This window comes from Corvus moneduloides, chromosome 17, assembly GCF_009650955.1.
Source record: "Corvus moneduloides isolate bCorMon1 chromosome 17, bCorMon1.pri, whole genome shotgun sequence".
In the NCBI taxonomy this organism is placed as follows: domain Eukaryota; kingdom Metazoa; phylum Chordata; class Aves; order Passeriformes; family Corvidae; genus Corvus; species Corvus moneduloides.
This window is the reverse complement of record NC_045492.1, coordinates 8,226,874-8,244,344: the sequence shown is the minus strand read 5'-3', so window position 1 is coordinate 8,244,344 and position 17,471 is coordinate 8,226,874. Positions and strand designations below refer to the sequence as shown.

The 17,471-nt window shown below is 42.5% G+C and overlaps 1 protein-coding gene across 4 annotated transcripts in view; it reads left to right on the top strand.

Annotated features, from left to right (window-relative positions):
- Nucleotides 1-17,471, top strand: part of ZBTB46 (zinc finger and BTB domain containing 46) — a 53,310-nt gene that overhangs the window by 27,843 nt on the left and 7,996 nt on the right. For 3 of the 4 annotated variants that reach the window (XM_032126639.1, XM_032126640.1, XM_032126641.1), the window contains 5 exons: nt 3,393-3,674; nt 9,561-9,733; nt 10,881-10,932; nt 11,024-11,335; nt 17,119-17,294. In XM_032126639.1, coding sequence (XP_031982530.1) covers nt 3,393-3,674; nt 9,561-9,733; nt 10,881-10,932; nt 11,024-11,335; nt 17,119-17,294 — 995 coding nt within the window. The remainder of the gene's footprint in view (nt 1-3,392; nt 3,675-9,560; nt 9,734-10,880; nt 10,933-11,023; nt 11,336-17,118; nt 17,295-17,471) is intronic. The other variant, XM_032126642.1, reaches the window with a different exon arrangement.

Below are 17,471 nucleotides of genomic sequence, written 5' to 3'. Positions count from 1 at the left end.
TAGGACTTCCAGAGCTCACACAGTAGCCACTCTGGGTGTGTTGGGAATATTGTGCTGCTTCTGTTGTCCTGGTGTGAGGTTTATTCCTCTTCTTGGATCTATTAAAGCCTGGCTGGTTTGTGTGGCTGGGAATGAAGTGTGTTCTGAGCTCAGCTGGGACGGGTGACCTCTGTGATACAGTCCTTGTACCCCTGTTACGTGATGCTTTCATGTGTAGGGAAGAACTTTACTATTGTTTCCAGAATTGCATGGAAGTACTGTTGCCAAAATTGTCAAAAAATAGGCCCTGTGTTTTATTTGACAGTAAAAGCTAACAATAAAATATTCATCCAAGTCAACAAACTTAAGAAAGCTTTTCTAAAGCTTCTGTGTTTTGGAAAGTAGGCTGGTGTAATAGAATAACTGCAAAATAATGATTTGCTAAAGAGACTAATGAGCTCAGTTTTCCAAGCAGCATTAATCCCGTGTTTAGCTCGGGATTTCCTGCGTGTGGAGCCCTGCAGTCCCAGAGGCTGTCCCAGCAGGGTGAAAAACGAGCTCTGGAGGGCTGGGATGGAGCTCTGGGCCCCGTGGCAGTGAATAATTGCAGAATAGAAGCTCATTGACTAAAGCCTGGTTTACGTGGGGCTGAAGCGCTGTAGTAAACAGTTTGGATTACTGGGAAGTGACGGATGCTTTCGATTCATATAATTCTTTGGCTAAATCTTGTTAAAAGGAGCTGCATTCTAGAGAAAAGAGAAGTGGTTTTGGAGGCACCGTGGAGAGGAACTTGGTGCATTTTTTGGGTTTTGGTGTGCTGAGAGTATTTTAGTACTTATGTGACTAAGTGGATATTTATTTTGCCATAATGTGTGTTTGATTAGATTACATCAGCTATAAATACTGGGAGCTCTGAAGCATCTATTTCGCTGTCTGTCTCTAATCTTGGCTTTTGAGGAACATTTAATGTCTTGTTGTGGTTACAATTAATCTGCGTGTGTTTTAGCAATTAGTGTTTATGTGCAGCGGGCAGCAGCCGATTCTGGCAACTGTCAATCAGCAGCTGTAACAGGCTCTGAGAAAGGAGGGCAGAAAGCACAAGGTGATTCCCTGCCTGCCTGGTTATTTGGGAACACATTTTTGTGGGCAGACACCCTTTCTGGCCTGAGTTACGTGCTGTGATTCCCCGTGTAGGCAGTGGAACAGGGCTGTTATCGTGGCTTTGATGTGATGAAGCTCTCTGTCACCTTACCAGTTTAATGGGCTAAAGTTTAATTTGCTTCCTTCACCACCTTTTGTAACAGCTGCTGGTTTTTTACTGTCTTCTAATTTTTTTTTAATGTAGGCATGCTGGCTGGTTTTAAAAAAATCTTCATTATCATCTAGAAAAGTGGATATCCTGTGAGCTGCTGACAGAGGGATGACGAAATACGTAAAAATTCAAAGTATTTGAATTCTTCTGCTTGGCTAAGATTTAATAAAACTGATAATATGAAATAATACAAGCGAAACACAGATGGAGGAGGGAAAATGGTTTGTTTTAAACAGAGAACATCTCTGGTAGTTCACATTTATGAACTTCCTCCTGTGTTTGTAGCCCCCGGCCTTGGGCTTTCCCTACATCTCCGGGGTGTGGGAACACTCTGCCTGTGATTGCTTTTTCCTTATTGTTTCCTTTGAGGCTGTTTGTTTTTTAAAGGGACAGCCTAGCAGTAGGATGTACTGGCAGAACAGTGCAGCTTAGTAAAACCAATCTGAACATATTCTGGAATCTGATATGCTCTGAGCTGGGACTGAGAAATTCACCGGCTGCTCCTGGCTCCGCAAGCTGGACACCTTGAGTGAGTCCCCGCATCTTTCTCTGGCAGCCACCACCTGTAAAATGGAGTTAAAAATAATGATCTTCCTTCAGCTGTTTTCCAGGTTACAGGAGGTGGGCACAGTCCCAGTGTCCTCATTAGCATTTTTTAATAAGGCTCTGCAGGTTAATGCCTTGCCCTGGTTTGAAGTTGCGGAAGCCGAGTGCTGGAGTGTCCCCACTCTGCCTCCTCCTCTCTCCTGAGCTTCTGTTCAGGAGTGAGTTTATTGCACTGCTATGTGTGGACAACACCTGAATTCCTTGCCCTGAAGAGTGCAAGGTGAATGTGTGAAAGCAGCAGGTATTAATTTTATACGTATCCTACCACTGGTTTGAGCTCTAATAGTACCCTCTTGCATTAAGTAGATTTAAATCTCTTTTAAACTAGGAGGCAATAAAATATTCAGGATCTGCGAAACAGCTTCTTTTTGCATCTGATAGCTCATTATCTGAGCCTTCTCTTTGGATATGGGTTTTTTCCCTCTACATTGAGAGGAGAAATGCCACAAAGGCATAAGTTTGTTGAGAAGCTTCAGCTCCATTTGCCAGGTGCTCAGCTGGGCTTTGAGTGTGTCAGCTGTGTTTGCTGCTGCAGATTGTGGAGTAGGTAATTGCAATTTGTTTAATGCACTTTAAAAATGGGCCAACAGCCCTTTTTGTGTGTAATTTTTGTAGTTTCATGTGAAGAATAGAGAGGAGTCTGAGAGTCATTTTCCTTTACATAAAAATACATAAATTATTTAAGCTGGTAAGAGAGTCAAAGTTCAAACAAAAGAGGCTCTTCAATTAGACCTCCCCAAAAAATACAAAAATAAACTGTGTTTTCACAGGAAGGAATTTACCGTATCATAGCTTTTTTGGTTTTGTTTGGGTTCAGTAATTGATACATTTATACTAATATGTTTTATATTTATACAGTTTCTTTGTAGTTACATGTTGTAAAGTGGCTGATTGGTATTTTTTTTTTTTTTTTAACTGTATCACTTCTGTATAAAACCCACCCTGTGCTATATGCTGGGAACCACTGGTTACTGTGTATTTTTTAGAGTAGGTGACCCCAAGGGATTTATACTCAGCTTTTAGAGGCTGCTTATTACTGGATTTCTCAAAACCTGCATCATGGGGAAGAAATGAAAGAGTGAAAATTTTGACTACCGGAGTGTCAAATTAGGGAGAAAACAGAACTTTAACCTTTGAATGTAATTTCAGTACTAGCAAACCATCCTGAATTCTTTGTTTAAGATAAATAAATAGTTTTATCCAGGTTGTGGGTAAAATATACATCCCCTCCCTCAGCCCTGCCTTCAAAGCGTGTGGTACTGAACTGAAGCCCAGTTGGTGGGGCAGGAGGGAGCAGGCTGGAAAAGCAGAACCCCCAGCTGTGAGGCAGGAAAAGGGGGATGAGAAGCAGCACTGCCACGTGAAAAGCAAAGCCAAAATAATTGTTGCTGCATTCCTGGTTCTGTTTCCCAGATGCACAGTGAGGCAGGTGCATGGTCCTGGTCCCAGGGCCGGGAGTTTTCCCGTGTCTCTGACAGCATCTTCCCTCCTGCAGGTGCTGATGTGGCCGGGACGGAGCCCAGCAGCTCTGACAGCAGGGTGGAGCGGCCGGACCCCTACGCCAACGTGGAGGAAGCGCTGCTGGGCGGGGAATCCAGCTACATCCAGCAGCCCCTGACTCCGGACAAGGAGGATGCGCTCCAGGCCGCCACCGTGGCCAACCTGCGCGCGGCTCTGATGAGTAAGAACAGTTTGCTGTCGCTGAAAGCCGACATGCTGGGCGAGGACAGCTCGCTGCTCTTCGAGTACCTCCCCAAAGGCACGCACTCACTCTCCCGTAAGTTGGTGTTCTTCTCTTGGATTTTTTTTTTTTTTTTGTTTACTGACGCTTTAAGGGAAGTCTTTAGCAAGAAGAAAATACACATCACCGCCTCGTTGGTTGCTGGTGATGTGTTTATATCCAGGTTTAAATCCTGCTTAATCCCACTTTCTATAAAATTTGGAAACTTTTGTCTGATATTGACCCATCCTTAATGTTAACTGCTGAAGTCATAGAAGAAAATATTCAGCCTGTAGCGCTTGTCCTCAAATTTGTTTTGCTTGTTTGCACAATGGTACTTACAAACAAAATACAAACTATTTGAGTCATTATGGGAAAGGTTTTGAATCCAAACTTGATTGATGTTGAACGGCTTGAATGTTGCTCCTGCGTCTGTGGAAATAATTGGGGTGTTGTAGATTGCATGATCTTTACTTCTTGCAGTTTAATTTTAGAGCTGTAAGTAATGAGCAGCTATTGATTTTGTTATACTTGCACCTGGAAATGAATGTTTTTCTTCTGGTGGTCTGTTGGAGACAGCTGATGTGAACCATTAGGTGTGGACAGCTGATTTTTCAGCATATTTTTGTGTTTCCTTCATTGCAGCTTGATTGTCTAGTGCATAAAGAAAGAGACATGTTATTATGCTGTGTTTTAGTAATACTCTGAGAAGATATATCATTTGTGAACTAGACTAGAGCAAGCAGCAGCTTTCTGAGTACCACATGTTAATTTCCAGAAGAAAAGGTTTATTTTCATCTATGCTGAGGAAACTGATCAGGTGAAAAAGTTCACTTAGGGATATCTATTACTCTGTTTTCTTTTAGCTTCTTCAATGGCAAAAGACAGAGAACTTTAATGGTCATAGAATTAGAGAATGGATCATAGAGTCCTAGAATGGTTTGGGTTGGAAGGGACTTTGAACATCATCCTGTTCCAACCCATTTCCATGTGCAGGGACACTTACCACTAGACCAGGTTGCTCCAAGCCCCTTCCAAGTGGCCAGCTGGTCACAGGAGTTGTGTGACAAAGGGAATTAACTGCGCAATGTAGTGTCAGACTTAGTGTCTCTTTTCACTTCTCGTGTCTGAACAGTGGGATTGTTTTTAAAAAAACTCCAAAACCCTTCAAGTTTCTGTACCTTATTCTGTAGCTTAAATATTTGTGGGGAATGGCTGGTGCAGTGTTCTGGTTTCTTTCACAGTAACTCACTTCCCGAAGGATTTCCAGTTAAATCACATTTCAGATTGGCCTCCAGGGCTGAAAATCCCTTAGTTGCAGTGGAACAGCACAGATGTGGCTCAGTTCAGTGGCAGGGTTTGGGTGCAGGGAGCAGAGTGCCCTGAGCTGGCACCAGGATGGGTGGGAGCCTGGGTCGATGTGCCACCGCGGGTGATGGATGCACCGCGGGCTCGGATCTGTGACTCCTGACGGGTGAAATCAGCAGTTTCATCTTCTGTCTTGATAAATTGGAATAATGATGGCGCTGCCCTCTATCCATCATCCTTCTCCTGGTTGGAGGATTTTAGGTTTTGCTTTAAAACTGAAGCACCACTTGATGTAAAGATAAATGTGTATGAAGCAGTCATAAATCCGGGTTAAAAATTAGAGATTGCCCAACCAGCTGAGAAGCGGAGTTTGGGAATGGGCATGGTGCAGGCAGGAGACCAGCTGGATTTAAAATAAAGCTTGAAACATTTAGAAAAGGGGGTGGTTGATAGCTCACTAAGGGGGTGGCATGGCTCAGGAGGTCCTGTCCAGCCTGTATTTGAGGTCCTTATTTTCCAGTCTTCTCACTAGTACTTGGATTTCATTCAGCTGAGCTTCAATTATCTCATCTTTATGGAAGCAAAGTGAAATGCCCAAGTCAAAAAGAAGACCTCCTGCTTGGTCTGTAGCTCTCATAGCAGTTGGGGATGTGACATTGGCCTGGTAAGAGGGTTTTTATAGAAGCCAGGAGTTAAGAGACATATTTTTCTTTCATCTTATTCAGATTCACAGGTATCAGTTTATTTTAATAACTTGAAAAAGATCTTGTGATATACGATTCCCTTTTAAGTGGTCATTACTGAATACAACAGGACATCAAGCTTGATGAGAATTTTCGGTGTTTAAAATGACAGTGGTAGGCAGATAGTGGAGATGTAAAAGCACAGTCTAGGTTGGTGCTGGCTTTGTAGGTGTTTTTGACATTTTTCTTCAAAAACAATTTGAGGATGTTGAGTCATTTTAAGTCCTGGGCTATATTACATAAAAAAAAAAAAGAGGAGGGGGTAGGCAGGAGCACAATGAAAAAGATTGAATTTAACCAGACAACCAAACCCAGCGGTTTTCATCTGTCTTGATTTGAAAAGAAATGCGCTAATTTCAGGGGTTATAAGTGATCAGTCTCTCTTGACCTTAAAGAAGTGAAGTGTTTTTTAATCTTGGCTGCTATCACTGGATTGTCTTCTCTTACAAAGCACTGCAGTACATAACTGCCTCAAGGAGCAGTATTCAGGTTTTGTTTTGGTTTTTTTTTTTTTTGGAGGAAAAAAGACTTATTGGAGGTGGACAGATGCAAAGAGGATGTTAAACATGTTTAAAATTTGGATGAGCCATTTCTAAAGGGGATATTACTCTCCAAGTTACTGCACACATTAAAAGTTTTCACTTGCTGTTCCACATAATTCATCCTGTTTTAGAAGTTAGGGGCTACCTCAAGGTTTTCCTTTTACCTCGTGTTCTTTTTAACTAATTCATTATATGATCATATGAGGTATGAACTTGACATTCTGCTGGTGGAAAATGAAGCCCAGAATGTGTGTGGGGGGGTGTTGTATCACTATGGTGAATTTCTGAAGTTAATCAGTTCAAACTCATTTAAAATCAGAAGGAAAAACTTAAATATCTTGCCATTTGGTTAGCACAGTTGCCAGATAACCTGCAGCTGAAGGGCTCTGAGAGTTTGATGTTCATGATGTGTGATCAAGATTGACGTTGTTCATATGCTTGTCAGAAACCTGGAACACACAGGTTTTACAGAAAAAAAATGTGTGAGTTACTCATGGGTAACACCGAGGTTCTCTGGGGAACTGTTGGTTACTGAACCTGCCTGGGTTGTTGCTGGGGGTGCCTTTCAGATAAGACATCCTGAGAGTTTTCCTGGTCTTGCCGTGTTTTCCTGGTTTGTCTCTAAAAGCAGGTGGTGCTTGTGTGATTTCCACTCCAGCAGAGCTGCTCTGCAGAGCTCCTTGGTTTAATAACGTGTCTTATTTCATTTATGAGCCTGAACTTTGGTAGCATTGTTCTGCACGGTTACATCACACATCCAGAAGTCTCAAAGGCTTCAGTCGAGTGTTTTGAGCTGGTTTTGCCAAGTATAATCAAGAGAACAAGGATTTTAATATTCATTAGAAAATGTGGTTGTTAGGTTTACATCCTTGTTTTCTCATTAAAAAAGAAAAGTTTCAGGTCGTGGGGGGGGGACCAACTCCCTTAAAGGGTGACTTCCACATTTCAGAATAGCACATTTGAAGGCTTTTTTATATGGCTAAGTTTGGCTTTTCCTGTTTACCCTGTTGCAACTGAAACTGTTTATAGAAGCAATTCCTATGAAGCTTCCAGTCCAAGTGATTACATGGTACACAGAGCCCTTTTCTTTTGGGCAAACCAGCTAATAGATTATTTTTAGTTAGTGGTTCATTGGAGCCAATAATTTATCCTTACACTGGATGTTAAGGAATACATTCTACACAGTGGTCAACTTTCCCAGGAGGAAGTTAAAGGTATTCAGTTTGGTGGAATTTTTGTACATGATAAAAGAAGATTTAGAGGAGAATGGATGCAGTTTTAAATTAGATGTAATAACTTTGCCTTTCTCTTTTCCACAATAGTTTACTGTCTAGCTGTCATGAGAATTCTGTATTCACAAAAATACTGCTAAACCCCTGCTTCATTTTCTGTGTGCAGAGCTGACTGAAAGAAAGTGGGTTTGATTCCTGATTTAGAATTTAAAATACTTTTGACTAAAATTCATTTTAGCACAAGTTTAGGAGGGAAAAAGGTTTCTCACAGTACGAGTCAGAATGGACATAAATCTGCGTTCTTGTGTACAAAGTGTGGGTCATTGATGTGGGTTTCTCTCTTCTTGTGTTACTTGCAGTTGTTGAAACCAAATAAATACTGATTATTGTTTGAAAACTCATCTTTGTTGTGTTGTACATCTTTGTGTGTTTGTACACCTTGGATGATAGTTTATTGCTTCCCTGTGCTCTATTTCATTGCTCATTCATTAGCCTTATTTTTGCTTTAAGAAGTGCAGAGGTTTTTAGGAACCTGTGGAACACTGGGAAGGTGCTAATAAAGAATTCATCAAGCCAGGCCCCACTGGTTTATCTTTACTGTGTGCTAAAATACCATTAGTTCAAAGAAGTGTAACCCAGAGATGCCTTTGGGGCAATTTGAATCAGTTTGGGATGTTCAGGGGTGGAAAAAAAGGAACGTGTGGCTGTCTAGGCAGGAATTCTGCTATGGACCTGTAGAGCTGGATTACTGGTAACAGTTTCTAACAGGAAATATTGATAGATTCCTTTTTTTCCTGAGTTTTTGCTATCTTGAATTTCTGGCATTTTGTTGTCCTACTTTTAAATGACAGCAGCAACAGATGAGCAGCACCTGAAGGAAACCTTGGAGCAGCATTGTTATCCCAGCTGAATAGAGTTAACTAAGTTGGGAAAGATATCGATCTGCGATCAAAGCAGAGGAAAGTAAATCAAACATCCAGCTCGTGGTACAAGAGCAGATTTTCCTTTGATAGCTGATAAAAAAGTAAGGTTTGGGATTGTTCACATTGCGAAACCTTGGTGTGGTTTCACTCAGAGTGCTTTGTTGTCACGCAGATCACAGCGCATTGTATTCGGACACAGTGTAAACTGTGACTTGTTATTTGTAGCTGCATTAAAGAGTGTTTTTTATATCCCTGAAGGTTGCCATCAGACTCTTTTGTGCTGGAAATGAAAAAGCCTTTAGAGCATAGAGTGCTTTAAATACGAATTTGTTTATTTAATGCCATATTTGCTTCTGGTTTTGCCTCCCTGCGTTTCAAAAAGAACAACCTGCTCACTATGTCATTCCAATATTCAGTCAAGGCATGTGCTAAAGTTTGTATAATAATTTATAATGTACACTGATATTGATGACACAGTCTTTATTTGTATTTAGCTTTGTCTTTGATCCTCAGGGCAGTTTCTGGAATATTGTTTTCCATTTGGGTGTTGCTAGAGTGTAGGCGAGGGCCAGGCACAGCATGTTTTCCTCTTGAGTTATGGGAGATTTTTAGACTGTAATGACTGTCAGGTATAATTGAACAGTTTTGTACAAATATTTGAACTTCCATCCTTGCTAAATATAGAGTGACAGGAATCCTTTTTCCCATCTTTTGTAAAGCACTTTGAGATCACGGACTGACAGTCCAATATTAAATAAACCACCACGGACAGATCTTGAGATCTGAACCTGTGACATAAACTTTCAAGAAAGTTAGTGGAATGAAGTTTGCATGTACACTTCTTAAAGATGGAAATGTCTGTGTTCAGAATGGTGCTTCTCCAAGAGAAATGTGATTGCTCTGGATATTTGTGCTGCACTGTGTTTCTTTCTCCCGACGGACTCTGTAGTGACCGAGCCCTGCGATGTCACTCCAGTACACACAGACATTTGGGTGGGGAGGCTGGTTTTAAAAAAAAAAAAAACAACCCATCAACCAGAGAGAGCAAAAGCCTGGCATCCCTGTCCTGCTGCATTCCCTCCCACTGACAGAAGATGAGCTGCGAGTGCTGGGGCGCTGCCTTTGCGAGGCCGTTTTTAAAGCCACCAGCTGGTGCTCGTTCACGTGGGTGAGATTCGTTTCCTGTGTTCCCCAGGGCCTGGCACCACCTCGAATCGTTCAAGGGGTGAAAGTGATGGCAAAGTGGAAGCACCATCTCCCCTGCTGCCTTCAGCACACCTTGCCACTCAGAGACCCCCCAGGATCTGCTCTTCTGGTGAAATGTCACCAGAAACCGGGATAAAAGGAGAGGTGCCTTCCTCAACCCAGGTAAGAACGGGGGCAGAAATGCAAAGAATTTGAAATACAAAGGTGTCTGTTTGATCAAATCCTCCCCAGTTAGGAGTATTTTGAAAGATCTAACACCTTATACTTTAATCTGTGAGCTTTTTTTAAAAAAACACAGGTTATTTTAAAACTAAAAGTTGCTTGAGGGTCAGGACTGGTGCTGTCCCAGTTTTAGTCTTTCTGCCTTACCTCAACAGAACTTCTGTTCAAAAACCTCTGGGTTTTTTTAAATAAAAATGCCCTTTTAATTGTCAATCCCTTCATTTGCATAACACTGCACACTAGCATATAATAATGGCATGAGGCCTCGGCTACCCGTTGCTCACTTCTGGTGTTCTGCATTTGGGTTTCTTGTAACCATCTGAATTTGGACAGAAGTGGGCTGGCTCTCTCTCTTACAGAAGTCAGAAGTTTGACCTAAAATCCATAGCTTTCTGCAGCATTTCTTATTCTTAATGTTTTTGAATGATACTTCAATTCTACGAAACAAATGGGTGGAAGCACAGATTTTCCTTTGCAGTCCCCGTAGAGCGAAGTGAGCTGGTCTGCACAGACCTGCCGAGGCTGCAGCACGCCTCTGCCTCATACAGGGCTGCCATCTGCCACACGCTGGCATATCGCAAAGGATTTATTAAAAAAAAAAAAGATAAAGTCAGCTTTTATTTAGAATTTGGATCAGCAGTGCCAGAGGGCATTGCAAGAAGGGGAGCTACACAGAAGGTGTTTGTGTTCTACAGGCTCTTCTGTGTGGAAAGGAAAAGTACCTGTGGAGGGCTAAGGGAGAATTTTCCAGTTCTATTGTATCAACTAAAAATTTTTTGTCCAGCGTTTCCCACTGGCCTGAGTGGGACCTACGAATGCTCAGTGAGAATGGAAACTGAGTAGTTATCCAAGACTTAAACAGGGATGTTGATTACTGTCTTCAAAACACCAGATCCTGCAAGATAAGGGCCCAGTTCCCTGCTCTGGCAGTGAAAGTTTGCAAAGGCACTTTGGGTTGCCGGGTCAAATGATTGAGCCTCCCTTAGAGAAGGGGTGAAGGCAGTGACAGTGATGGGAGTCAGAGCTCTGCTACAGGACAGGCTCCTGTAAATGCCTGCCTTAACTTCCCTGTGCTTTTCCTTTACAGGCTGCCTACGATGGATTGCTGGCCCTTTGGCAGTTTGATAACTCTGACTCAGGTAAGCAGAGAGAAAAATACACTTTTAAGCTGTTGCTGTTTTATACGAGAAGAGGCTGATCCGTGCGTGCGTATCCATGGGTCTGTTTCAGATACGAGCTTCCCAAGGTCAGAAGACATGGACATCACTGCTGATGGGACCTTCCTGGATTCAGCCCTGGCCAAGAGGCTGACCTGTGGCTTCTGCAGGAGGGTGTTCCAGTGTGCTGAGGAGCTGAAGGAGCACATCCACGAGCACGCCTTCTCCATGCTCTTCCCATTCGACGCACTTGACTGCACCAGGCCCGGCCTCGCCGACGGCGTTCCTGCCGGCCAGCTCGCCCGCTTCCAGTGCTCCAAGTGCCCCGCCAGCTTCACCCTGAAATCCAACATGGACCGGCACGAGAAGACCATCCACTTCCACTGTAAGAAGATGCAGTGTCCTAACTGTGCCAAGCTGTTTCGTGACAAGACAGACTTAAACCGGCACCTTCTGTCCGTGCACTCAAGCGAGCGCACCTTTGTCTGTCTCTGCTGTGGGAAGGGCTTCGGCACCCAGAAGAACCTCAGTAGCCACGTGAAAATGTGTTACCTGGGCTCTGCCCACCTGGCTGGGCTGGAGCTTTTGGACAGTGTAGGACCGAGCGAGGATCCTGAGGATGTGTAGCTGCTGTTGTTGTATATGAGACACTTCCTTGAACTAGGAAAAGCAAATTGTGCCGTGGTTCTCATGCTGCAAATAAATGTTCCACAGGTGTAATTTCATAGAGTAACTCCCCAGAGCTGATAAGTTGATGCTGTGCTGGTTCCAGATGCTGTGTCACTGCAGCCTTGGTGCAATTTTTGTGCAAAGATAATTTTTTTGGGTCCATAAAACAGGCACTTTGGCTGTTTTATTGGTGTGCTCAATCTGTGTTCTGACACTACCTTCAACTGCTTTATCAGTAGATCTCAAAGTGCTTTATAAAAGAAATGGTGATGTTTTCCTCCGATTCCTCAGGAAAATAACATCCCTCAGGTTGTTGAAAGTGCTGGCAATAGAATTAATAAGAGAATTCAATTCTGAGTTCTGCTCTAGTGCTCTGTCCATTGGACCATTTGGGCATTCCAGGGGTTTTCACTGTGAACTTAGGAGCTGTGGAAGCACTGGGTTGCTGTTTGTAAAGTCTGGTTTTTCATGTCTTTCAAAGGAGAAAAATATGCTGCTTCTTGATATGTGCAATAGGGTATGTTATTTGGGCTTGAAAGTTGTTGCAAGGCTTGCATATTTTACTGATATTATATTTCAGTACTTTCAGGGCTTTTTTAAAAAATCATCCTGGACTATGGCTGTGGTTTTCAGGGATTCTGTACATTTTTGTGACTCGTTTGGTTTACATACTGTAATTAAATTAGGCAGGCTGAGTATGGTGGTGTTAAAGCAGAGGAAGGAGGCTTCACATAGGTTTAATTGTAACTTGAGGTGTGCATACAGAATCAGTAATGGCTGTTCCTGGTGGGTAGAAATCTGTAATTCCTATTTCATTCTGTGAAATTCACTTACTTTTTAAAAAGATTAAATATTTCTGTGTCTCTTGCTATATATTTACATACAAAACTAGATTATGGTAACTGTGAAATGAAAGTAGCATAATTAAGAGCAGTGCTTCCCAGCTGCTCTGTGTGCAGCACAGCTTGTCAGCATGTGGGGTAGCTTTCCTCAGTGTGAGAGACAGCTGAGGAGAAAAAAAAAAACAACTTCTACAAATGTTCTCTGGAGTTCCTCAGGGAAGTTCTTTCTCATGATACTGTTGCATCTCAGGGAGACAGAAAATGAGAATACTTAGTTGTGCACAATGTGGATTTAGTGGGAAGCTTCTTCCCCAGCCCTTTCCTGTGGAAAGGTGAATGGGAGAGCCCATCAGTTCCTGCTGCCCTTGGGCTTGTAGGGAAGGAACAGGTGTGTTCTGGTGCAGCTCTGCTCCCCCTGTTCCTGCTGGGACTCAGAGCTTCTGGGAGACAGCTCCATGCCATGCCAGGGCTGGGGAGCTGGAGTTTCCCTGCTTGGCTTAGCTCTTACTCTTCATTTGAGCAGGCTGCAGTCAGAATTGAGAATTAAGTTCCTGTGTAATCACCGTAGTACACTTTAATCATTTGGGTTTAAGTTTTATGGTTTCTGCAAAGTCAGGTTCATTTTTTCCACTCTTGTTCCTGTTGACATCTTTGGCATCAGAGATCTCGGCTGTCTGTGAATGTGTGTAGTTTTTAGTGTCAGCTTCCCTTGTGACAGATGTCAGAGTAATTGCCTCATGATTTATTTTGCTCTTAAATAATCAGCAAGTGAGAAAGGAGAAAGCTGAGCTAGAAAACAAAGTTGAAACCCAGTGAATCTTATCTGGAAATTCGGGAGCAGCAGGGAAGGATTTGTCTGAGTTGGGAAAGTAAGATGCCGGCAAAAGCAATTTCAGCAAACTTTAAAAGGTTTCATTATGCGATAATAGTTAATGAGGTTTCATGTTTGTTCATTTTTCTTGTATTTTAGAATTTAATTCAACATGGAATTCTTTTTCTCTAGTCAGGTCAATGCTGTCTCTAATAGAGGTTTCAGTAGTATTTTCCTTGGCCTGTACATCAGAGTGCTTCCTGACTTCAGCACTGGGAATTTCCAGTGCTTCCCTTCAGGATCAGGACTAGGTTTTTTTAATTATTAGAACTGAAGGGTATAACAGGGCAGAGCTTTATTGGGTTTGTGTATAACAGGTGTTAGAAGCAGGATTCTACTGTTAGGAAATGGCAGGGGAAGCTGATGGGAGGTGTGAGTCTGACAGTTAAATTGCACCTTGCTATTTATAACCTTAAGTATAACGAGGATTTAGCGGACAAGAATTCTCCTGAAGTTTGTGAATTCTTTCTAATAACCCAAAGAATGTAGTATTTCAGTGATTATTAACTAGCTGCCAGTTTACAGAGTTAATCCAGAGCAGCTCTGTCAGGCATCACTAGTGCTTTTCCTTCACTCTCAGGGATGCAGGAGCCTGTTTCGTTTAACAGCCTCAGTGAAATAAGTTACTTGAGCTGACAATACCAAAGATTTTTTTCCCAAGCATTATTGTGTTGGTTTTAAAAACACACATTTCCATAAATATTTTAGTGGCATTAAGTACACAGATTTTTACTGTGGCACTGTTTCTATTTCCTTCTCCATTTCTTGGTGCTGTGTCCAGTAGCTCTTTACCCGTGGTGCTGCTGTTTATCACCTTGATGATCATGTTAAAGATGATTTCTTAGGGCCTTAATGCTGCTACATTTAATGCTGCTCCATAAAATATTGTCATTTAGACAAAGGATGGTGCTCATACCAAAGCTGGTATTTGTGCATTAAATAGATGTACTGTGGGTGCATATATTTAACAGGACTGTGAAAATGTTAACTCTGCAATACAGTTATTTTTCTGACAATGCTGCTGGTTTTCAGGTGTTTCCTTTTGTAGATACCAGAACTAAATATGTGGCTATTTGGTGCAAAAATAGTTTTCAATAAAGCTATAGCTGCAAACAGTGTTCTGTGAGTATTTTTAAATACAGAAGCTGAAAATGTTGGGTTTGAGTGATTTAAGCTGAATGCAGGCACGAGGGATCTTGGAATCGGACAGAGTCAGGAATAGGCTGTTGGAAATCCATGGATGTGTTGGAAGCAGGTGGCTGGGGAGGAGCCTGCTGGGGGTGCAGGTCATGCACCTAAGGCTGGGTGTTGCCTTTTCAGCTTTGCAGCAGCTCAGCCCTGGAAGGGAGAGATGTGGGCAGGAAACAAGAGCAAGCACCAGGTCACTGAGGGAACAGCAGGATCAGGTACAACCCAGCGATGGTAAATCCCAGGAATAAGGGATTTAGTGGTTTTCTGTCCTTAAAGCACTTTTGCTTCATTATCCCAGGATCTGGTTGCTGTCAGGATCTCCAGTCAGTGTTTTCCAGTGGCTCTGTGTCCTGGCAGCTGGGCTCTGCAGTGTGTGTGGTGTGGAGCAGGGCTGGAGGAAGGAGGGTTCATGTCCCCTCTTGATTCTCTGTGCTCAGTTTACAGCTTGCTCACCTTGTCTACACTCCATAGTGACGGGGTTGTTAGAAGTGTCTGTGTGGCCTGTCACCAAAATCGAGTGGTTACAAAATCAACTGAAATGTATTTATAATAAATAGCTTTGTATCATGAAATTTCTACCTGCTGTAGAAAAATGTGGGCTCCTTGCCTCTGAGTGTATAGATGAGGGAGTGACAAAGCCTAGGAGAAAATAAAGGAAAAAAAATTTCCTGTAATATAAAAGACAAAGAATTTTCATATTCTAGTTGTTAAAAAAAAAAAGAAAGATGTAACAAGTAGAGCTTGCACAAAGCTCTGGGCATCGGGCTGTGCTCAGACATCTCCTCCAGGAGGTTCCCAAAGCAGTGCAGAGTCATTTCTCACTGCCCCATTGCAGTGGGTGAGCTTTGCTGACAGGTGAACAAAATGTTCCTTACCATTGGCTTTCCCTGGTGTCCTTGTGGCAGCCATGGCCCAAGGGAGTAGGTGTTTGGGTTTTTTTTTTTTCCCCTGTAGGCTAGAAAATTCTCTTGACAGCTTTACAAATGGGCTGAAAAAACACCAAGCTACCCAAAAAAAAGCAGTTGTGGGCTGGACCACCACAGGTCCAGTCTAACAGAATATTAGATGCAAGGCAAACTGATAATCAAAGGAAGTTTTTCTTCCACGAAGTTATCTGTGTGGAGGATGTGTTTTAATTCTGAGTAGTCAGAACAAATGCTGAGATAAACTTTGTATCACAGCAGCTTTTAAGATCTTGAATCATGCTTTTAGTGTGTATTAGAACAATAGAAAACTACTTAAAATACGTTTTCTGAGATGAGCTGGTGTTGAAATGTTTGTTCTGATTACCCAGGAGGGTGTTACCTTATTTAAAGGTGTCTCTTAGTAGTGTCAGCTGTTTTGCACTTCTATATGAGTGACAAATGTAGTTACTTTTCATGTTGTTTCACCTGTATTGATATACAAGACAAAGTAAATTTTAAAAGCAGAAGAGGAAAAAAAAAACCAGCCCACAAACTGGGCATGAAATGGCACTGAGTATGTGGGCTTACCAATTTTCTTTAAAAAGGCCATTTTTCAGTGTACAGTGTTAATTCCAGGGCATTACCTGTGACAAACTGAGGGCATGGACTGTGCACACACCTAGTAGGGCATTTATAGTATATATTGCATTTATTGTATGTGTTCTATTTGTAATATTTCATTAAGCATCTAAAAATATTGCCGAGTTCTGGGTCTGTTAGGAGCTAGGGAATAGATCTGGCATTCCCCTGTTCCCCCAGCTCTCCTCCATAGATTGTCTCCTTTACCAGGAGCCATTTACATACACATAAGTTACAGTGATTAACCAGAACTTGCTTTCTTTTTTCCCCCCTCCTTTTAATGTAAATATATTGCTTTAAGAAATAACAATAATTAGGAGAAAAGTGGCTGAAAATGAAAACACTAAAGGGAAGCAATAGAATGAAGGAGAAACAAGAAGTTTAAAGTCATCTCCACAGTGGACAGTCACTTCCAAACTTGTAGTGGGTGGGTGGGTGGTACCCTCAGGGAGCAGCAAATACTCTGTTTTCAACAGCTGTGTTTTGTGTGTGGCACTGTCCCTGTGTCACTGGATAATGTAGAGAGTGGTGGTTGTAACTGTGCTGTTTCCTCTGGGTCATCCTCGGTCTCTGCTCCTTCACCAAAACACTCCTGGGGTGTGTGATGATGTTCTTGCACCACCCCATAAAGAACACTGGCGCTGTTGGGGTGCCACCTTCATGGACTTCTGTTCTGGCTCCCTGCTTCTTCCACAAGTAGTATTGTTAGCATTTTAGATCTTGATATTTCAGATAATCCTTTAAAATAAATCAGAACTCTAGCAGGTTGACAGCCCTCTTCATGATCCCTTTAGCAAGCAATGTCTGTAACAGGCTGTTGCTAAATGTTTGTGTGTCAGCTTGTTCAAAAGTTGCTCTGATGGAGGTACTCAACTTCTTAGCTTTAATAATATAGGGGCAGTAGCACAGTACAAGGATTAAAAATGTGTAGCTGGTTAAGGGGTGAGGGTGTGATTCCACAGTGAACTAATTTAATAGTGCAATAGTCAACGAGAAGTCTGTTTTGAGACGTTCTGAGATTGATCTGTATATTCTGCTTTCTCTCTTGCAGTCAACGAGTTCACAGTCATCAGGAAGAAGTTCAAGTGCCCATACTGCAGCTTTTCAGCCATGCACCAGTGCATCCTGAAGAGACACATGCGATCCCACACGGGAGAGAGGCCCTATCCCTGCGAGATCTGTGGGAAGAAGTTCACCCGCCGGGAGCACATGAAGCGCCACACCTTGGTAAGGGCAGTGCTGGGGACTCAGCCCTTTGGTTCTGGGTAAAGAGAGCAGGAGCTTCACCTCATTTAAGTCTGCAATTTGTTTGCCACACAGGGCTCATCTGAAGGCTTCTCCTGTATCTTTTTTCCCTGCTTTTCCAAGGCCTTGTGGCTGGCTGCCTGTTCATCCTCCTGCTGT